Raw genomic sequence first — 21,564 nt, 5'->3', positions numbered from 1 at the left:
GGAACCTTTTATTCCTAGAAATCACCCTTTTTTAGGTCATCAAAAAAGAGTGCAGCTGCCGCGGCTCATGATACAGTATCTTCATGAGCCCAGAGCACAGAGGAACCCTAAAAGAACTGCCATGCACAGCGCTCGTTCTTGGCATGGGAATGACTGAAATACTCTATTCTGCACATACCTGCCAGAGCAGGCCACTTTCCTCTTCTGTGAGATTTTAAAAGCTCCCCAAAATGTTATTACTCCATTTGCAATGCACAGAAAATGGAAGAAAGGCTGTTTCCAGTTCTCGGCTTTTCAACAACTCTAGATGTCAGTACTCATAGTGGCACCTTACAAGGTAATAAACGGTGTGCACGTGCGGGCAAAGCACATATTGAGCTAATTAAGAGCTCACTGTGAGCAGGATTCCATCAAATATCATAGCAGAACATAAGCAAATTGTATCGGAATTCCATAAAGAATATACATGCTGCAATAACATTAAAAACCATGGCAGCCTATTCCAAACTAGCGAGAATGGTTTTGTGCCAATAGTGGGTCTTTGTGTGTTTGAACTCCCACCACATAAGGGCAAACTCGATAGGCATGCTAATGACCTACGATTATCAAATTAAAAATGAAAAACGCTAAAGGATGCCAGAGTGAACATCAGTGAAAGCCACACGAAGACCCACTCTCCTTTAACTTTTTACAAATAAACTGTAAATTAGAAACACAAATCATCATGAGTGACTCTAACATTCAAATAAAGTTAACATGTAGAAGACTAATCCTATAACTTTGTTCCTTTGTAAATTTCTTGGCCAGCTCTTAGCTGATGGTGATGTTTACCTCCTCCTTCGCAGCAGCCCGGTAAAAGCATGGCATAGAGGGACTGCTGCCCAAGGGTCGGTGTTGCTGGCCATCCCGCAGCTCACACAGCTGTGAGCCATCTGCTGTGCAGTGGGGTGTGGTGTACCCTCCCTCCTGCAGGCTCCAGGCTGTAGCTGTCATCGTCCGGGCTCATCTCATAAAATTCTTTGGAGAGAGGGAGGTGGGGATCTGAGTACAGTGCCAGCCTCCCCTGCTCCTGCATGCCCACCCCGCCTGAGGGCTCTACTCACCATCCTTGTCAGCAGCACCAAGCTCCTGGGGGGCTGGGGCCCCTGGAGTGGACTCATTAGCAGGGTGCTGGACCTCGTGGTTGATCATAAGCTGCATCACTGGGCCCTGCAGCTCCAGCAGCTTCACCTGGAGATAGGGGTGCTCAGCTGCCACACCGGTGCCGGCACCCACGCTCACGCCCACCCCCTTCCCCCTCACCCCTGCAGAGATGTTGTACACCTTACCTTCATCCCCTCCTCGGCCTCGGACAGCATGCTAACATCGTTCTTCTTCTGGTGCTGGGTCTTGGCCACTGCCCTCTGATGGTCATTTGGTTTGATGGACTTTCCTGTGGGAGGACAGGCTCAGAGGCTGGGGCCCCTCCCACCACCCTGCAGCTCCCCTGCCCTGCCCTGGCCTCCTGCTCACTTATCATGTCTCTCTCTCCATAGAGCTGGATGAGTCCTAGTTCTAGTTTTTCCACCCGCTCCTTCAGGTCCGCATTTTCCTTCACGACGGCCATGAAGTCATTCTGGAGCCGAAATAATGGGGTCACATCTTGGCAGTGACCTACCCCACCCCACCCTTCGTGGCCCCTGCCAGGACTCACTCACCTGCAGCTTGTCGATGGCGCCCTGCAGGGCCTGCTGGGTCTCCCCATACCCACACTCGCTCCCAGTCCCTGTGGCTGCAGCCACTGCCTCTGGCTCCTTCAGGGCCGAGGCCACCGGGTGATCCTGGTGCTGGCAGCACACCTGTTGTTTCTGGAGCTGCTCACAGAGCCGTGACTGCTCCTCCTGGGCACCTGCTCCAGCAGCATTCAGAAATGGCACCTGAAGGCAAGAGGGGAGCATTCTTGTAGGGACATACACAGGACAGACGGGGCAGGGAGGTGGAGCGCAGCCCCTTCCCTTGGGGCCTCAGAGAGTGCACCTGTCGGTCACGATGGTGTCTGACCACTGGCTCCCAGAAGGGGTGAGGGTCCAGAGGAATCAGAAGGTGGAGAAACCAAGAGCATAAGGGGGTCTGGGAGGGACCACAGAGGAAGGTGGCCTGCCCAGGTGCCTGGCCCCTGGCTCCAGCCTAAGAGACTGCCTCCCTTGCCTAGAACCCCATGCCTCCTTCCCCAGCCTCAAATCTCATGTCCTTCCTTCCACCATTTAAACTGTAGGCCACAGACTAGTGGAAAAGCAGAGGGCGCTGACCACCATCTGCCAAGTGTGCTACATGCCTAATGCTTTCCACGCATCATCTCATTTAATCCTCAGCACCCACGCAAGGAAAATGCTAACTTACTTTGGAAGTTAAAGAAACAGAGACTGAGAGATGCAAAGTAGTTGAATGGTGACCAGTGGAATCAAGGCCGGAATCCAATTTGGATCTAAGGAGACTTTCATTTTGTTTTGCTTTGATTTGATTTGTTCTGTTTTGAGACAGAGTGTCATTCTGTGGCCCAGGCTGGAAAGTCGTGGTGCAAACTCAGCTCACCGCAACCTCCAGCTCCCGGGCTCAAGCGATGCTCATGCCTCAGCCCCCTGAGTAGCTGGGATTACTGGTGTGCACCACCACGCCCAGCTTTGTTGTGGTGGTAGTGGTTGTAATTTTAGTAGAGATGAGGTTTCGCCATGTTGGCCAGGCTGATTTCAAACTCCTGATCTTAAGTGATTCTCCTGCCTCAGCCTCCCAAAGTGCTCGGATTACAGGGGTGAGCCACTGCACCCAGCATAAAGAGCCTCTCATACCACTGTCTCTTGCCCTATGACTGGGGGGCTCCATGCCTCGAGCTGGGATGATGATGTCCAGACCTGGGAGGAGCCCAGGGCTACCCGCCTCTAAAAGTCAGAGGGCAGGAAGCAAGAAACGGTCACAGGACTGCCCTGGAGGGTGTGGGGTCACCTGCCCCCAGGGTGGAGCTGCCTGTGGCCTTGCATCTCCCCTCCCCAGAGGGCGGTGCCTGCCTCCCAGCCCTCCTGGATGGGGCAGAGGTTACCGTCTCTTGTTTGTCAAGCTTCTCCTGCAGCTCCCTTCCTACCTGCTCCAAATGCAGTGCGCTCCTGTTCTTGTTCTTCTGGACAGAGAGAAGCAATCAGCGGCCACCCACTGCAGCTGGAGACCCCAAAACTTGGTGACTGCCTCCCATGGCACCAGGAAGGGTGGAGGCAGCTTAGAAAAATTGTCTCCTTTCTCCCACAGCCGTCAGAGCAGGGCTGTGGCTCACAGGTGCCTTTAGAAGCCCCATTTCATATACTCCCCCATTTTGCAGGTGGGAAAACAAAGGCCCAGAGGGCTGAGGAGGAGGGCAGTCTCCCCAGATGGGTAACACATCAGCACCTCTTCCTGCTCCTGGAGCCCCTCCCTCTCAAGAAGCCTCTCCTCCTGTTCTCTCAGCCTCACCTCCTGCTCCCGGAGCCTCATTTTCGTCTCCTGCAGTGTCTCCTGTTCCCGCAGCTTGTCTCTCAGGTACTTGGTTTCAGTTTTTAGGTTTTTCTCCAAGTCAGAGTGCCCTGCTGGGTGCTTTGGGATTGGGGGTTCAGCTGAGAAAGGAAGCAGAGAGTAAGGGCCTCTGGATTCTCAAAATAAAAACAAAAAAACCCACTCTTCTGGGTGCACAGCTCCTCTCAGGCTCCTCAAACCTGGCCTCACTGCTAATGATTCCTCTCACCCAAATGGTAGCCAGTCTTCCAAGCCACTTTCAGATAGAGAGCACTGTGGGTGGCTGACAAAAGGCACCCTCCCTCTTTCTGATGGGGACACTGAGGCTCATGGAGATTACGAGACTTGCTGTCTCCTAGCACAGACCTCTTTCCCTCTGCCTCAAAGCCCTTCCAGCCACCCACCTCCCTGGGGCACTCTAAGCCACCCCCACAGCCATCTGATGCCAGTCCTGCTCCCTGGTCATGCCAGCCCCATCTTACCCAGATGGTTTTGTAGGTGGGCAAGGCTCCCCTTCAGCTCCTCGATTTTAATTGCATCCTGCCTTTTCTCCATTTTGAATATTTCAATCTGCCCAAAGCACAGGGGGAAAGGGCCCTGGAGAGAGGGGCTGGTGGCTGGACAGGCTACCATCTCCCTCTCTGCCCCCAGCTCCACAAAGCCCAGTCCCGTGACCACCCCTGGCTGGACTATTCTTTTTACAGATGCCCAGGAAGATCCAGTGAGCTATCTAAGGTGGGTGCTGAAGGGTCAGCTCTCACTTCTCCTGCCATTTTCAGCAATTGCTGCTGCCACCGCGCCCTCTCTGTTTTGAGCTGTTGAGCGTATGCGTCTCTTTCTAGCTGAGCTTTCTTAAGACACTCTGTCACCTGCAAGTATGGACTCAGAAGTTAGGAAGGGCTGTCACTGGTCCTCACCTGCTCCTGGCCACCTGGGGCCATCTTCCTTCCATATCCCTCCCTCTGCAAAGTCTCACCTCTGCCACCTGTGCTTTTAGCAGTTCCCGCTCCTGTAGAAACTGCTGTAACTGCTGCTCAAGGACTGCTCCACAGCGGCTCGAGGGCTGGATGGTGGAGAGGGAGAAGCTTCAATCTGGAGAGGCTGGGCCATTCCACACAGTGCCCCTTAAAAGGGCTAGGGCTGGGCTTCATACACAACTTGGTCAGTAAAGATCAAGGCCCATGGTTTGGATTTTAAAATAACTCAGTAAAGTTGGAAGAGACAGGCAAAGAGATCAAATTTACAGCTGGCTAACAGAGGCCCAGAGAGATCAGATCATATTCTATTCTTATTCCTGTTATTACTACCGCTGTTGGAACCTTTATTGAGTGTGTCACCAGGTAGTGTGGTAACGATCCCATTTAACCTCACAACCACCATGTGAGGCAGTTGCTACCATTACCTCTATTGGGTAGATGAAAAACATGGAGTATTAGAGGTTAAGTGGTTGCCTAAGATCACTTAGACAGAGCTGGGATTTGAACACCCAGGTCCATCTGATCCTCTAAGTCCATTTTTTTTCATGCTGGGTGTGGGGGCAAAGACAGGACGGGGGAAGTTAATCTTCTGCTCACTTTTTGAAAGGATGATACATTCACATAGTCCAAAACTCATAAGGTACAGAAGGGAAGTATCTCCCAGCCACCTGTGCTCTCTCCTGAGTGTTTTACAAATCCTTGCAGACATGTTTTATGTATTTTAATACAGTACACACACACACACACACACACACACACACACACACACACACACATTTTCTCTCTTTACACAAATCGTAACATACTAGAGGTACTCTTCTGTACTGTTACAGTCCAAGTACCCAGTCCCCAACTAGGACTTGGCCAAGGCCACAGCCAGGAAAGGGCAAGGCGGGCATTTGGCCTCTGAGCTCTGCGTCCAGTGCTGGCTCCCCATAGTGCCCTTCAACTCACCCACAGCAGCCCCAAGGGGAAACTGGAGCCCAGGATTGGCAGCGTGGAATCAGGGCACCCCACTGGGCTCTTACCAATAAATTGACGGTGTTACTCAGTTCACTGGTTGTGACGGAGCTTGAGTCCTGGGCTATTTGTAGTTGGTGTGCGCTCTGAGGCACATGCAGAGAGGAGGAGTTGGGGGAGGATTGGGGTAGAGGTAGAGAGAACATTCATTAGGGTTGGGGTGTGTGGGGGCTGTATCGGCTGGCAGAGGGGCACCCAGCCACCACTGTGGGAGAAGGGTGGAGGGCTGGCCTGCAGGGTCACTGTACCTTAGCTCAGAGCCTCTTACCTCCTGATCTTTCATGGTGGCACATGGCGCAGGGCCCACCTTGTGACCACCTGCTGCTGACTACAAGAGATGAAAGTGCACATGGAGATGTTCTGTCCCCTCAGTGTCCAAGCCTCTGACTTCCTTTCCTCCCCATCAGCTGGCAGCATTTCCTGTTCTGTCTCTCTCGGACCCTTTGTCCCATAACACCTTTGTGCCAGTTCCTCCCGCGGTTTTTATCTCCCACCATCCCACCCTGGGGCCCTTTCAGTGACTCTTAAAGGGACAGCCTGACAGCAAGTGGCTGTTGTCATTGGGCTGGCTTCCCCTTGAGACTGGGGATGAGGAAAGTCAAACAGCAAGGACCATTTCCTGGGTGTCCTGGGTGTTTACAGCAGACCATGTACTAGGGATTAACAAAAAGCAACAGCAATAACGAATCTCATTTCACCCTCACAAATGGAAGTCAGACAATACCACTTATATTTTACAGATGTGAAAGGAGAGGCCCAAAAAGCTCCAGCAACTTGCCCTAATCATATCCCTAGCAGATGGAGAGGCAGGATTCAAACCCAGAAGTTCTTCCACAATCTTAACAGTTCCCCTCTACTGCCCCTTGGGCCCCTTTTCCCCAGAAGCCTGGCCAGCCAAGACTCACATGGCATGGTGACTGGCAACCATCAGAAGTGCCTGTCTCAGGGCTATTGTTGTTTCTTTTCTTTCTCCGTCTCACTCGTGTTGGAACAGGAGGGCTGTTTCGTTGTTGAAATTCTGTTAACTGTGGGAAAAAAGAGCAGTAATACTCATGAGAACTGCAAACCCCTACAGTCACCTACATTACAGTTTTTACAAAATGCTGTTACACACCATATGATTTAATGTCATCAACAACTCTATAAGGTGTGGTCATAATCACTTAGTGACTGAGAGGGATTGATATCATGGCAAAATTTTAAAAAATTAAAAAAAAAAAAAGAAAAGAGAAAGAAAAAGCAATACTAGACCTTAAACTCATTCCTCTCACTCCAAGCTCTGGGGTTTTGCCATGAATCAGCAACTGCCAGAGACCAGAACCACAGGCAGAGGCAGGAAAGTCAACATGAAGTAGACAGGAACTGTACACTGTGTGGCTTAGAGTCGTACAGCCTCGCACATCTGTTAGTGTTAAGAAGAGCACCAGCACCTCTCACACTTTTATACCAATGTGTCCTCAAGGCAGAAGGCAGCCTTTCTGTTAAATCTGGGGATTCATCAGAAAGAGGACAACCCAAGTCTCATTTCAGAGAGAAGTCTGATATACCCTTAGAAATCGATGTGACTGTCATCCCTAAGTACATTAATGTTTTTGCTGTTTCAAGATACTCAAGGGAAACTGATGCCTCTGAAAGATGTCCCATGTTTATCCCATGGCATTCAAAGTAGCCTAAGTTGAGATGATATGAGGAAGATTCAAGCTGTCAGTTTCAATTTCCCAAGATCTGTTCCACAGAAGATGAGCAGATCTCACTCCAGAGGCCACTGACTGAAGGGCAGTGGTCCCAGAACCATGGAGAATTTGAAGATGAGGTGGAGAACTAAGAAAGAAACGTGAAAGTCTCTCTGGAGAGCAGAAGCCTGAGAGAAAACCAAACCAAACCCATTCTCCCATTGCCACCCAGAGACACTGTCAACATTTTGAGCTCACGAGGGAAGTGTAGGCTTTTCACACTATCAATGTCTATGTTAAGGGAGTGAGGCAGCCTGAAACCTCTTGCTCCTAGGTCCCTCTTGCTCCTAGGTCCCCCATTCCCCTTCCAGTTGGAAATTTGTGCTGGGACCAGAAGAGCCAGAAATGGGATGAAAATGCTTAGAGGACTGGGTCCTAAGATTGAAGGCTGGTCTTGTAGCAGTAATGACGGTTCCTAGGGAGACCATGACATCTCTACATTCCACTCCCCCTGGGGGAGGGGACCACATCAAGGAGATGCCTGAGTCACTGCTCCATGATGGGGGAGGGTGGTGCAGGGCTGGGACCCAGGTCCTTGGAGACGCCAGCCCAAAGAGCACAAGTAGGTTGCAATGGGGGAGCAGGAGGGGAGGGCAGAGTCTGCAGCAGGGATTCCCAGGAGTCACCAGCCCAAAGTCACCCAGAAATGACCAATGAGGGTGGGGACTGGGAGACCCAGGTCCTTAGAGACATGAGCCCACAGAGCCCAGGGAGGTCAGGTTTGGGGCAGGAAAAGGTGAGGACCAAGTAGGGAGCAGGGAGCCTCAGGGTTTACACATCCAAAGTCACCCTGGGGTGATTGGCAAGGGCAGGGGCTGGGCCCCTTGCTGAAGGGGTGGGGCTGACTGACAAGACTTTGGTAGGGGGAGCCCAGAGGCACCGGGGTTGGGGGCCCACACAATCTGGTGTGTCTCAGAAGTGTTATGGACTCTGGCAGCGGTCTTGCTGTCGGAGGGAATCTGTGTGCATGTTACCTTTTTCCTAGCCAAGGCTAATTTCATCTTGCGAATTTCTTCTGACATCGCCATGGTGGGTGGGGGAGGGAGGAGGGGTTGGGGAGGGAGGTGGGGTTGGGGCCACATCAGCACAATTCAAGGGAGCACAGGTAAGCAGCTCCACTCTCCTACCAGGCAGCTGTGTTGACTGAGCCAGAGGAGGCGTAACCAGGGCCACACTAGAATGTAGAATAGGGGCGTGGCCTTCATGCTCCAATCCCATTGGTCAATGAAAAAGATGAAAGGGAAAGGAGGCATGGCCAGGCAGCAGCAGCTCCGGAGGGACCTGTGGTATCCCAAGGAAAGCTGCCCCTGCAACTCCTGTCCCTGCCCACTCTGAGAGGGGAGGGGCCACCCACTCCAGGAGAGAGGGGGCTCTGGCTTTTGCTTTTCAACCTTTAAATGTACCAAAGCATGCCGCCCTATGTTTGAAGAGGTGACCTTATGGGGAGATGACAGTGTGAGAAACAATCCTGCCTAGGCTGAGGTTCCCTAGGGCCCAGAAGAGCACTGGCCGAGGTTCCCTAGAGCCCAGGGTTCCCTAGGGCCAGGAGAGCACTGGAGCTCACCCTGACACCCATTGGAAACCTGAAATCCACACCTGCAGGAGATCAGGAAAGGGGTTCAGCCTCCAATGCACCTGCAGCCAGGTGAGACAGTCACAGGTGGGCGCCAAGCATATCTCCTGCCTGACCTTCCTCTCCTGCCTCCCCCAAGCAGAGGATAATTGACAGCTGCCCATCAGCCCATTGCCTAGATTGAAGCCACTGAATCTGGATCCCAACAGGCCCAAGGCAGTCCTGTCTCTGGTGAGGACCTGGCAGACAGATGTGATGTTCCCAAGTGGCTCTATTAACCTTATTGTGGATAATCAAGGAAATGGGCAAGACCATCATGCTTAGCCAAGAACCTGGCAGGCACGAGGGAAACCAGGGGCAGACAGAAGTCAGTTTGGTTCCAAGCCTGGCCCTGGAAGGGTGGTGGACTGGGGGCAGCCACAATGAAGGGGAACGGATGGCCATGGGCTGTGTGGCCAAGGCTGTCAGCTCCTGCAGCACCTGCGGAACATCTGCCCAGGCCTGGCTCTGCACTCACGCTTGTGCCTGGAGCCACAGGTGCCTGGACAGCAGCCTAAAGGAGGGATGGTGGAAGGAAAGGCACTTGTGGCCACATGTGGGCACCTAAGCATGGGACAGAGGGGCATCGTGCCCCAAAGAGACCATACAGGCCAAGAACTCAAGCAGATGTACCCCCTGGTCCTGGGTCACATCAATTAAGTCAGAGCCTGTCCTGACCCTGAAGCTGCAGCTCAGTCTAGTTGAGGCTCATAAAGAGATGTCAGTGCAGGGCAGGGGGCCCGGCCCAGCCTGCAACATCCAGCAAAGCTGTGTGCTGGACAAGAATCTCTGAAGATGAGTCCAGATCAAGGACAGCTGTGCCTGAGCAGGGAGTGGGGGAAATGCCCAGGGGCAGGAGGCCTGAGGACCTTAACTAGGTGGGATGCCAGGTCAGCACGTGCAGAAGAGAAGGTGACATTGCAGCTGCTGTCTGAGGCCAGGCTATAAACCTAGGGGCCGCCTCGTCTAGCCTAAACCATGCTGCTGCCCAGTCACCATCCTTCAAATGCCAGAGGCAGGTCTGGGAGGGCCCCCAGACCCCTCTTCCCTCCCGCACTAAGCTGGTTCTCATCCCTCACCAGAAGGGAAGTGAAGCTTTCTATGGGTCACAGGCTGCCAGGTTCTCTGTCACCTGGTGGAAGGGGCGGGGGAAGCTGCAGCTGGGCAAAGAAGAACCCAGGTACCAGAGCTAGAAGGGCTTTGGGAAAGCCTTGAACAGGGCCAGGACCTGAGCTCTGCCTGGCTATGGTGACTCTGAGCCAGGCAACCCCATGATAGTCTCAGTCTGTCACTCTGTCTCACGGGGGATGTCGGCATTATTACCTTTGGAGTCAAAGTAGGTAATCCAGGGAAACCAGAGTATGCAGTGTGAAGCCCGGACAGCCGAGGCCCTTGCCCTTCAGGTTACAGGCATCTGGGTCCTTGTCTAGATCCTCATATGCCATCCAGAGACCCAACCCTAGGGACAATTCCCCCCAGCTGGTAGCAGTGAGTCAATCGTCGTACTCACCCCACTAAAAGCTCTGAAATGAGAAGGCCTGCGGGTGAGGGTGAGACTCTTCAGGAAAAGGTTCTCAGTGGCAAGGAAGGTTTGAGCTGTGCCTTAGGGTAGCCAAAGGGGTAGGTGACAGGCCCCCTCACAAAGCATGCCACAGAACACAGGAGGGTTGCATGTATAGTGGTGGGAATGTTTTGGAAGATGGCAGACAGCCTCCCACTCACTGATGGGGCTTAGTGAGGTCTGGTCCACACGCCAGATGCTGGATTCCACACATGGGTACACTTTGTTTCTTGTTTTAGAGACAGGGTCTTGCTCTGGTGCCCGGGCTGGAGTGCAGTGGTGCAATCACAGCTCACTGCAGCCTTGACCTCCTGGGTTCATGTGGTCCTCCCACAGGAACAGTCCCAGCCTCCTGAGTAGCTGGGACTACAGGTGCATGCCACCATGCCTAATTTTATTTTTTGTAGAGGCAGGGTCTTGCTATGTTGTGCAGGCTGGTCTCAAGGGATCTTTCCACCTCAGCCTCCCAAAATACGGGGATACAGGAATAAGCCAGTGCTCCTGGTTCTGCTGCTGCATTTTTGCTGCCTTGGTGCACAGGAGGCATGAGCTGGGGGGCAGAATCTGCTCCTGGACCTTTCCCAGGCCTGCATCCAGACTGACCCCTGGTCTGCAGGAGGCAGGTGTGGAGAGAACGCAGTGAGCAGAGCTAGCTAGCCAGTGATGGAGACCCAGGCTGGGACTATAAGATGGGGCTCCAACCCTCAGCCTAGTGGCCCTGCCAACCCCTTGAAAAAATAAATAAATGACCTAGTCTCAGGTATTCCTCTAGAGCAGCACAAAACAGACTGATACAGCCTCCACGCTTGGTGTCCACTGGACCCGACCACTCGGGGAAGGGCTGCTCTTGACTCTGCCATTAACATCCAGACTATGACAGAGTTGTTCCCCTGCTCTGCCTCAGCTTACCTCTCTCAGCTGAGCAGAGTAGGGATAATTGCTTCTCATGTGGGCCACAGAACAAAACAAAGCCCTGAGTCCCACAGGAAGGTGGGTGGGCCGTGTCCAAGGGAAGACAGACCTGGGAAGTATTTTACGTCCTCGGGGTGGCAGAGGGACATGGAGAAGATGCCTCCTTTGTGGGCAAAGGAGAAGGGAAGATAAGCAGAGAGGCGTTGGACACCTGCCTCACCCCGACCTCCCCCACCCCGCACCAGGCCCATTCCCACATAGCCCCCAACTCAGGAGGCATTGCTCTCCTTAGGGTCGGTGGGACTTCCTAGCTGAGCTGGGGAAGCTGACAGTCTGGATTCATCAGGGGCAGCATGTAGTGTAGGTGATGCACTGGACGGAAGTGGAGAGGGGACACGGGAGCCGTGGTGTCAGGTCCGGGGCTGCCAATGTGGTACCTGCCCTGGCCGTGGGCAGACCATGCTGCTCCACCCTGCTACATGTGGCCTCTAATTCTAAGGCATCCAAGTTCCAGGCCAGGACTGGAGCCACACTCCCTTTGGGGACAAGGGACACAGTCCACACAGACTTCACCTGTGCTTTGGGCAAAGGCAGCTGCACAAATGAACAGGAGGGGCCCTGCTGGAGAGTAGGAACGGGCCTGGACTACTCAGACCTGCCTCTGTGACAGGTCGGTCCCAGCCTTCGAGTCAGACTTCTGAGAAGAAAGCTCACTCAGCCAGGGAGTGCGGGGTGTGGCCTGCAGGGTCCCTGGAGTCTATAGCCCCTTCCACCCAAGTGAGCTCCAGAAAAAAGATGCAGAAACAGCAGGTGCTCCTCCCAGCTGCTGGCTGCTTCTTGGTGTGGCCTCAGGGACCCCGGATGAGTCAAGATGGGGCTGTCAGCAGCTGGGGGTGGGGGAAAGCTGGGTCCCCAGGGTGGATGCCCAGCAGGGACATGCAGGTGTGGGGAGTGCTGGGTCCTCAGGGCTGACCCCTTTCTGCCCAGGGGGCCTTGGTGACATGCCTGCTGCTGAGCTTAGCCCGAGGAGTCAGGGCCTGGTGGCAAGTAGCCTCTCTGCTTGTGAAGACAGTCCTGGGGTCGTTATCCCTCTGCCCAGGCTCAGGCATCCAGGCTGTGGAAGGCCAGCATTCAGAAAGAAGGGCACTGTGGGTGTGGGTTCCCCGGCAGTCGGGCCTTGGTGGACAGAGCCCCTTATGAGGGGATGAGGAGGAAGGGAGACTGAGCTGTACTTGCCCCTGGCTGAGATCTGTGGTACCAGGCTCCAGAGGGGGCCCTGCGGGGAGACCAGCATGAGAGGAACCTCTGCAGATGCCTTTGGGCACCTCCTCTGCAGGGCTGGGCCAGCTGGAGGTTTAGGGTCCACATGAGACCGCCAGGCCGGGCGCCACAAGGAATGAGGCTTCCTGCTGGGGTTGCAAGGAAAGCTAGTCAGGTGTGCAGAGTGGCACCCGCTGAGCTGGCAGAGACCTCCCCACCAGTTCCAGGAGTGCTGGAAACCAGGCTGCCAGGGGATTGGGGCCGTAAGTGCCCTAGAGACCAGGGGAGAGGTCTCAGCTAACTCCAGACGGGATAGCATCCATTCACAGGTCTAGAAGAAAGCTCCAAGCTAGCGACACCCAGAAGGGGCCGGGCTCCCAAGGGCTGGGGCCAGGGATGCCCACTGGCCTCTGGGGAAGCACTGGGCAGATCGGGTGGGGACCAGTCCTTTGGTAGCTAGGGACCCTTGCAGCCTGCTAGGCTTAGAGGTGCCAGGGTGGCAGCAGGCAGGGCTGGGGAAGACCTGGCCTCTGGAAGCCGGGGTCCTGGTACATCCACGGGGCCAGGAGGTGACAACCTGGGGGTGGAAGCAAACCCTGAACAGGGCCATTCCGGATCCAGCCCAAGGGAGGTAGCAAACCTTGTGGAAAGGCAGGCGGGTCCCCAGGTCTGTTGGAGAAGCCGGGCCTCTTAGAGGAGGGGCTGTCTGCAAGGTCTCTTACCTACTCAAGGCAGCTGGGAGCCTGGGCCTCACTGACGGGTCATCAAGGCCTCAGCAGAAGGGGCAGAGAAGCCCCGGCTTCCTGTGCAGTGCAGCCCCAAGCTGAAGCCCCAGCCCCTCTGAGGGGGTGGTGCAGTTGGGTCTGAGAGGTTTACAGGGTTTGAGGAGGTGCAGCCACCAAGCTTGGGGCTCCAAGTTGTGAATTACAGGTAGGAGAGGAGCTAAGGGATACAGGAGGGGCCTGCCCTGGTCCCATCATCCGGATCTGAGGAGGAAAAGGGTCTGCAGGTGCCTTTATCAGAGCGTCTTGGAGAAAAAAGCAGGGATCCCCTGCCAAAGCCAGTAATCACAGAATAGGCTGCTTGAGGTCCTTCCAAAGGGCTCAGCATTCCTTCCTAGGAGCCTGGGTTTGAATTGTCCAAAAAAATCACGAGGACCTGGGAGCTGGGCCCCTCTTGGACAGAGGCAGGGTGTGGGAGGCAGTGACCAGGCAGGCTGAGGCCAGGGTCCATGGCAGGAGGGGTGGAGGGCTCATCGACACAGGCACCCCTTAGTGGGCCACAGCTAGAACGCCCGGAGCTGGGGTCCCCAAGGAGGAAGCTGTGTCCTCAAGGAGGCCCCCAGCTTCCAGCCAGCCTGGACAAGGGGCTGGGGTGCAGCAGGGAAGGAGAGAGAGACAGGAGGGGCTCGGCAGCGCTCCCCCATTTCCATCTCCGGGAGCAGACAGGACCCTGGAGGAGCTGCACGGGGCACTCCCCACTGGGGGTGTCTGGAGGTGGAGTCTTGGGAGCTGTCCAGAGAGCACAGCACACAGCCAGCAGCAAGGCCTTGTCCACGGGAAAAGCGTCCCCGCGGCCCTCTTCCCGCAGCAGCTGGGGCAGAAGGCAGAGCCATGGACTTGATGCCCAGCCCTGCCCACAGTCGCTGGCACTCTTGCTTCCTCTGGCCATGGGACCGTGTCTGCCCATCAAGCCCCACTAAAGGGTGGAGGTGAGAGTAGGGAAGGTGGGCACGGCAGCCCCCTGGGGCTTGGGCTGAACCTGGCTCCTGTCTCCCTGGCAGGTGCTCCAACAGGGCCCCCGAGCAGGATTGGAGGCGGTCGGAGAAGGACCAGTGGGAGCGGCTGGCAGAGAGCAGGTGGCAGCGGGCCGAGCTGTGCGGTTGTCTGCGGGCAGCGCTGGAGTCCCTGTCAGAGCAAATCCAGGTGCTGCAGAGGAGGGAGAGCAAGCTGGGACTCGGCTGGGCCCTGAAGCAGAAAGTGAGGCCCTGTCCTCCCTCACCCCATTTTCCTGGGCTTTCTGCAGCTGAAAGGAGGTCCCCTGAGCTAGCAAGGTCCCCTTAGCAGGCTGAAAGCTCCGGAATGCTCAGAACAGGTGTCCACATCTGGTGCCATCTTCTCAGGGAGGCTTGCTGGGGTCTGCGGTAACTGGAGGAGAAAGGGAAATTGAGGCCCAGCAGGGCTGCGTGCTGAAGAGATGCCATCTCTGAATGGTGTCCCTGGAAGGGTCCAAGGTGTGGCCTGAGAGGCATATGCAGGGGGTGGCTAGGGATGCTGCTGGAGGCAAAGCAAGGGCCAGGGTCCCTGTGGTCCCCCAGGGAGAGTCTGAGGGAGGCAGAGACTAGTTTTAGCTCCATAGACTGAAGAGCTTCCTCAGAAGCCCAATCTCCCCTAGTGAAGCAGGTGACCCCCAGAGAGGGGGAGATGGCTGTGCAGGCTGAGGCTTCTTGGGAAGGTTACCAGCATCCCTGCCTCGGGTGAGGAAATGGACACCCTGTGATGGCCTAGCTACCCAAGCCTTCAGTGACTCCATGTCTCAGCTCACAGCTGGCCCTCCTGGAGCCACTGCTCCCTCCCAGGCCTGAGAGACTCTTGGGATCCAGTTGACAACCTCATGTCTGCCCACCCTTTAACATTCCACAGCAGTCCTGCTGGCCTCCACCCTGAAGCCGTCAGCAGCTGAGGTAGAGAGGCAGTGTGTCTCAGGTCCAGCTAGAGGCAGAGGGTGCCCAGCTGCAGCCTGTCGTGACAGATCACAGCCAGGCAGCCCCTCAGGGTCCCCGGGCACAGTCCCTTGTCCATAAGCCAGGGCACAGGTCCATGCTGGGCTGTCAGCTGGGCCCCTGGCTGCCAGTCTGCCTTCCTTATCAGAGGCTGCAGACACTGCCCTGCCTGGTGGGAGGCAGGAAGCTTAGGCACACCTGGCAGAGGCTCCGTGCTGCCTGCAGTCCTCCCCCAGCAGGCGGTGTGCTCCCTGGCCCACCTGGAGGCGGAGAGAACCCAGGGACAGGCGGAGTGGAGGAGGCCAAACCAGGACATAGAAGACAAGTGAGTGGGGCTGGGCTGTGGGGTGGGGGTGGGGTGGCAGGGAACAGGCAGACTCCCCCTTCTACTCCCAGGATCCCGCTGCTGCAGACAGACGTGAAAAGGCCCAGCGGCATGCAGGCCAGATGAGACAACAGTCCCTTGGCCCGGATCCCAGCCTGGGGATCCCCCATGTGGGTGCATGGCAGGCCCTGAGCACTGGCCTTGCTGTACCTTTGACCTTGCCCTACACTTTATTCTCTGGTCCTCATTCTTGGAGCATTATCTGGGGAAGGAGGGCAGTGCAGGGGCTTAGTGCAGCTCAGAGAGGGATCTTCTTCCAACATTTGGAAATAGCCTGGGATCATTCAGCGATGTCCCTCCTGGTTGAGATGGGAAGACTGAGATCCGAGGGCAGAGGAAAGCTTGTTCAGAGTCGCACCCTGAGTCGGGGACATGACCCGGCCACAGCATGCCCTGAGGCATCAAGGGTCTGCCAAGACCACCTCAGTGTGGTCTGGAGGCTGGAAGGAGACCCCAGGATTCTGGACCGAGTGTATCCGCAGGAGATGCTGGTGCCAGGCCTGCAGATACAAGGGTAGAGCTGGGATGGAGGCAGGGCCCAGGCGCTTTGGGACAGGGTCTCCATGTGGGCAGCTCAGACTCCTGCCCAGGCTCAGGACACAGTCCATCTGCAGGAGCAGTTGCTAATGCTCACCGAGGTTGGTCAAGACAGCTGGCAGGGGCAGTCCCACAGGGAAGGGAATCGGCATCAGCTGATCCAGGCCATGCCCATCTGTACCAGGGGGCAGAGGCAAGGGTCCCTGGGCTCCGTTCCTAGGGGATTCCAAGGTAGGGCAAGGGGCTCTAGGGGAACAGAGGAAAGGAAAATAACCAGGAGAGACAGATTCTAGCAGGGCATCCACACAGCGAGACTCCAGAGAGCACCATCTTCATCCTCACGTAACTGGCCCCCCTGCCAGTGTGCAGCCAGGCACTGGTCCAGAGTGGAGCCTGGAGTGCTGAGGAGCCTCTGTGGGCTGTGGTGGTCAGAGAGTCCTCCTATGAGGGTTGAGACCCAGAGGAAGAGGAGTTCAGGGCCTCTGTGACCAGGGAGCTGCATGGGTAAAGGCCTGAAGGACAGCTGGAACCCCACAGCCCTGGTGGAGGTTGAGCTACAACTCGGTGGGGTGGGGATCTTCCCAGGTGAACAAAAGACTCTCAGAAGAGCTGAGCCGGAGCCGCCAGCAACTAGGAGCCTGCTTGGAGTAGCTGCAGCATCTGCAGAGAGAGCACACGGTGCTGGGGGGCCGTGTGCAGGCCCCGGAGGCAGAGCGCACCTGGCTACGCGGGGAGAAGGCAGTGCTGCCAGCGGCACTGGGTGTGGCCTAGGCCAAGAGGCCTGCTGGGTAACTGCTCGGGCCCATCCTCAGAGTGTCCAAGCCAGGCTGGGGTGGGTGCTCTGCTTTCACAGTGGGTGAGATGGCCCTCTCAGCAGGCAGTAGGCCAGCCTCTGTCACCAGCTGGCTGATGGGGAATGGCCTAGAGCCCTAAACCCAGAATCACGTGACCAGAGCCAGTCTCCCTTCCCCAGCTATCAGTGCTCCTGCTGGTCACATTCTGGCTCTTTTACGAGGAGGGAAATCTTTCAGCTTCAAGAAGTCCTGTCTTACCTACACATGGCCAAGCCCTTCCTGCTGGCCCAGGGGCAGGTGGGAGGTGGGGGTGAGACGACCTTAGCTGCTGGGTGCAAGTCAGGGTATTTGGGAGAAGCGCCCAGTACAAAGGGGTTCTGTGTGCAGGGAGCCATGAAAGAGGCATCTCTGCCCCACCCCCCTAGTCCACAGGGCATAATGAGAAAGGAATGATTAAAAGGGAGTGGGGTGGGGGTGATCTGGGGTCCACGCTGTACCTGTACCCCATTTCTTCCAGTCCACTCCAGGTGCAGGAGGCACCAGTGCCCCTCAGGAAAGAGCTAGAGGCACAGGACTCACATCCCAGGCTTCGTGAGGAGATGGCGCAGCACTGGAAGGCACCCTGGCACCAGGTGGCAGTTGCCCTGAAATTTCAAGAGGAGGAACTGCAGAGACTCCAGAGGCAGAGTGGGACCTGGCCTCCCCAGGTGGGCACTCCCTGGCTCCCTCCTTCTCCATTTCCCAGAATCCCCTTCTCCCCATTGTCTTCCCCACTGCCCAGTCTTTCCCATGCTAGGGACTAGGGGTAACCAGCTAGTCTCTTACCCCTCCTCAGGATGCCCCATCTTGATCCTATGCATCCTTCCGTTTTCTGCCTTTTCCTCATCGTGGCTCATCATTCTCCATCCATGTGTTCAGCACGCAGTTACTGAGCATCTACTACATGCCTGGCTGTCTTCTGTGTGCAGAAGCAACGGCAAATCAGATCACTCCTTGTCCTCAACAGCTTATGGTTTGGAGGCACACAGTCATTGAGCAAGCATTTATTTATTATTGATTTAATTATTAATAATTTATTATTGATTATTGATTTATGATTGATTGATTAATTGGGTCAGGGTCTCACTCTGTCACCCAGGCTAGAGTGCAGTGGTGCAACCATAGCCCACTGTGGCCTCAAACTCCTGGGCTCAAGCGATCCTCCTGCCTCAGGTAGCTGGGACTGCAGGCAGACTTCAACATGCCTAAGTTTTTTATTTTTTATGTTTGTAGACATGGAGTCTCATGACATTGCCCAGGCTGGTCTTGAACTCCTGGCCTCAAGCAGTTCTCCTGCCTGGGCCTCCCAAAGTGCTGAGACTACAGGCATGAGCCACTGTGCCTATTTTGCAAGCAATAATAACTTAATGTGCCAGATGAGGGAAGAGGCACTATGGGAGCTGGTTAGGAGTGGCAGATAGGAGAGCCCTTCCCAGCGAAGGCGTTTCTGAGCCTCTGAACCCTCACACAAGGATAGACAGGCATTTTCCAGGAGGACGGAGGGAATGAAGGGCATTTCAGCAAGAGGAAACTACACGTGCATACATCAGAGATGGAGGAGGAGTGTTGTAAACAGTCCCTGATCAGATGAGAGGCAGAGTGGCTGAGGGGTTACTATGGATGCGGGACAGGGGCCAGATCCAGGGCTTAGACGTCCCAGCTCCTGTCCACCTGACTTCAACTCCAGCTTGGTGGCTGCCTTCTCCTGGACAACATCCCTTAGTCTTTTGGGCAAGTGTATGTGTGCATGGGCAGACAGGCACACAGACACACATGCACACCCCCCCAAGGTACACATCAGACATGTGCATGCACTCCCAGATATGCACACACAGAGACACAGAGATACAGACACCAGCCAGGTGCCTGGGAGCCATAGGGAGGTAGAGTTGTAAGGACCCCAGGTGGGATCCACCTCTGCCAGAAGGCCTCCGACTGAAGCTGATCTGCTGATCTGGATGGAAGGAAACGGAGAGAAAGCTTAGCTGGCCTTGGGCCTCATTCAAGGCCAAGTTAGTCCAATTCAGTGTATCTCAGATGGGCACAGAGCTGTGCTCAGAAGGGGGCGGTTCCTTATGTTTGCAGTGTAGTCTGCCACTGTATATTTGTACAGAAGAAAATCTCAGCGTTTTCTTTTCTTTCCCTTTTTTTTTTTTCTATGTCTCAAACCAGACCGGGAGCAGGAGAGGATATATCCCCAGGGCCTGAATGGGCTACAGCCTCTGGTCAAGTCTGAGGACCTGCAGTGGACAACGTCAGCGAGAAGGTAGTGGAGTGACAGAGGGCTGGGCCCTTGGCAGATTCGTCTCGTGGCAGGAAGTGGTGCCATGGGAGCCATATGCATGTAGACTGCACGTGACACATAAGCCTGTGCCAATTTGGGGCCCACGTGCAGGGCCTTCCAGCCCCTCGGAGACTTTCAGGCCGTTTCTCCTCCCTCCCTAGACCCCTAGAAGGCCAATCCAGGACTCACCTTCTACGGGCAGGTGGGGGCCCTGTGCCTGTCCAGCGAGGATGGCCTACAGTGCAGACCCTGGGTCATGGGCAGGGGTCCTGCGCAGAGTCGCCAATGGACCAAACAAACAGTGCTCTTCCAGCAGGGCGAGGCTCTCGGAGGTGGGTCAGCAGCTGGATAGGATCTGGACGAAGCCACATTGCATCAACGTCAGACTGACCGGGGGTTCAAGAGCTCAGCACCCAGTGCTCCCAGGGGCTCTGGCATGCTCCCCCTCCAGTCCCATCCCCAGCCTCAAGCTCCTCCACCCAACCCTCTCTGGGTCTCTATCTCAGTCTGCCTCCAATCTCAGGATTCACTAGTCTGCACTGCCCCCAGGTTAGTGGATAAGATTGTGGGTTTCAATCTTGGCTTCAAGATATACTAGCTGTGTGACCTTGGCCAGTCACTCTGCCTCTCTGGGCCTTACCTGCAAAAGTGAAAATAATGGTTATCCTTAAGAGGGTTACATAGACAAGCACATGAAAACACATGGTGTTCGGACACACGTTTGCTACTATGATTGCACACGTCCTGCTGCTGCAGGTGTGGCCACTTGGAGGAGAAAGTTCCCCTCGAAGTCAGGGTCCTTTTGGGGCCAGAGTGCTGCCAAAGGGGCTGGATTCCACTTACCCTCTGTGTGAGATTCCTGGGGCAGTGGTGACAAAGTGCTGAAGACGGAGTAGCTTCAGCGGCAGGTATTCACTGTCTCCTGGTTCTGGAGGCTGTAGTTCGGGTCAGGGAGTCAGCACAGTTTGTTCCTTCTGAGGGCTGTGAAGGAGGGTCTGTTCTAAGCCTCGCCCCCTGCTTCTGGTGCTTTGCCAGCAGTCTTTGACACTCCTCCCGGGGTGTCCGCATGGCGACTCGCTGTGTGTCTGCCTGTGCCCACATTTCCCCTGTGTATAGGACTCCAGTCACCTTGGATTAAAGCCCAGCCTCGTTTCTTCATTTTAGCCTGATTACCTCTGTAATGATCCTGTCTCATCACGAGGTACTGAGCACTTCAATATATCTTGTGTTGTTGTTGCGGGGGATACAGTTCAGCCCAGATGCCCCCAGTTTGCTTCCTGCTACCTTCCCAGATGGGTGGTTTTGTTTGGGTGCGACTTGAGACCTCAGGGCCACAGTGCTCTCGTTTCTCCCCTCATGTAATCACAGGACCCTCACACAGCTGCAGAGAGGCCAGAATGCGCACAGAAGGAGCTGCAGTGAGTCTGGGTGGGCGCTGCCCAGTGAGCCCCCTGGGTCCCTAGTCCACATGCCCAGCCAGGGAGGGCATGTCCGGGCCCAGGAGGAGAGCTGTTACCCTCTGAAGTCTGGACCTGCCCAAACCCGAGTTCTGTGAGGGTTTCTGTGGGTGTGAGAGGATGGGGGAGCAGGGCCCCTGGATGGGCATGCAGCCTACCCCTCCTCACCCCTTCCTAGCCAGCCACAGGAGCAGGCTGCAGGCTCTGGAGAGGGAGAACAACCAGCTGGCTGCTGGGATCCAGAGGTGGAAGGTGGGCAGGAGCTGGGCTGCCTGGGGTGGCGTGAGGTAGCCCCATCTGCAGTCAGGGCCCCCAAGGAACCCTCCTGAGGACTCTAGAGCCCTCCCCACACTTGAAGTGGTTTTGGAAATGGATCCTTCTCTGTTGAACCTTCAGGTGAGGCCCCATCCTGGTTGACACTGAGTACAGCCTCATAAGAGATCCCGAAACAGAGGATCCACATAAGTTGTGCCTTGATTCCTAACCCAAAGAAACTCTAAAATCATAAATGAATGCTGTTCTAAGCTTCTATGATTGCAGAAATTTGTTATACAGCAAAAGTCAATGCATACAATAGGTAAGAACATTTGCAAATCAGTAAGAAAAATGGACATCAGAATGGAAAAATAAAGTTGGATAACAAAAAATATAAATAAACAATTCAAGTAGAATATACATCAAAACTTTAACATTTTTATTCTGTATGTCCCCAGATAGGTTTAGAATATAAATCAGGTTTGAGATCAAAAAATTAT

The 21,564-nt window shown here is 55.2% G+C and overlaps 2 protein-coding genes and 2 long non-coding RNA genes across 4 annotated transcripts; 2 read left to right on the top strand and 2 right to left on the bottom strand.

Annotated features, from left to right (window-relative positions):
- Nucleotides 1–913: 913 nt before the first annotated feature.
- LOC108290310 (golgin subfamily A member 6C-like) lies at nt 914–2,273 on the bottom strand. Its single transcript, XM_017510092.2, has 4 exons — nt 1,698–2,273; nt 1,329–1,432; nt 1,104–1,230; nt 914–1,017 (listed from the first exon to the last, which is right to left on the bottom strand). Exons 2-4 carry the CDS (start codon nt 1,356–1,358, stop codon nt 914–916), a joined length of 261 nt encoding a protein of 86 aa, XP_017365581.1. The 5' UTR covers nt 1,359–1,432; nt 1,698–2,273.
- A 3,301-nt stretch (nt 2,274–5,574) lies between these two features.
- LOC108290300 lies at nt 5,575–6,493 on the bottom strand. The gene is made up of 3 exons (XR_001819514.2): nt 6,419–6,493; nt 5,782–5,841; nt 5,575–5,599 (listed from the first exon to the last, which is right to left on the bottom strand). It is a non-coding gene; the product is annotated as an uncharacterized LOC108290300 (long non-coding RNA).
- A 1,158-nt stretch (nt 6,494–7,651) lies between these two features.
- LOC108290308 lies at nt 7,652–19,276 on the top strand. Its single transcript, XM_037731911.1, has 7 exons — nt 7,652–7,808; nt 8,232–8,275; nt 11,624–11,691; nt 14,375–14,570; nt 15,550–15,638; nt 17,547–17,736; nt 19,241–19,276. Exons 1-7 carry the CDS (start codon nt 7,652–7,654, stop codon nt 19,274–19,276), a joined length of 780 nt encoding a protein of 259 aa, XP_037587839.1.
- A 12-nt stretch (nt 19,277–19,288) lies between these two features.
- Nucleotides 19,289–21,120, top strand: LOC119468435. The gene is made up of 3 exons (XR_005197112.1): nt 19,289–19,334; nt 20,721–20,770; nt 20,992–21,120. It is a non-coding gene; the product is annotated as an uncharacterized LOC119468435 (long non-coding RNA).
- The last annotated feature ends 444 nt before the right edge of the window (nt 21,121–21,564 follow it).

Source organism: Cebus imitator, unplaced genomic scaffold, assembly GCF_001604975.1.
Source record: "Cebus imitator isolate Cc_AM_T3 unplaced genomic scaffold, Cebus_imitator-1.0 Scaffold430, whole genome shotgun sequence".
Lineage (NCBI taxonomy): Eukaryota > Metazoa > Chordata > Mammalia > Primates > Cebidae > Cebus > Cebus imitator.
Note: the sequence above shows the minus strand (reverse complement) of the source record. Positions and strands in the feature narration are given on the sequence as shown.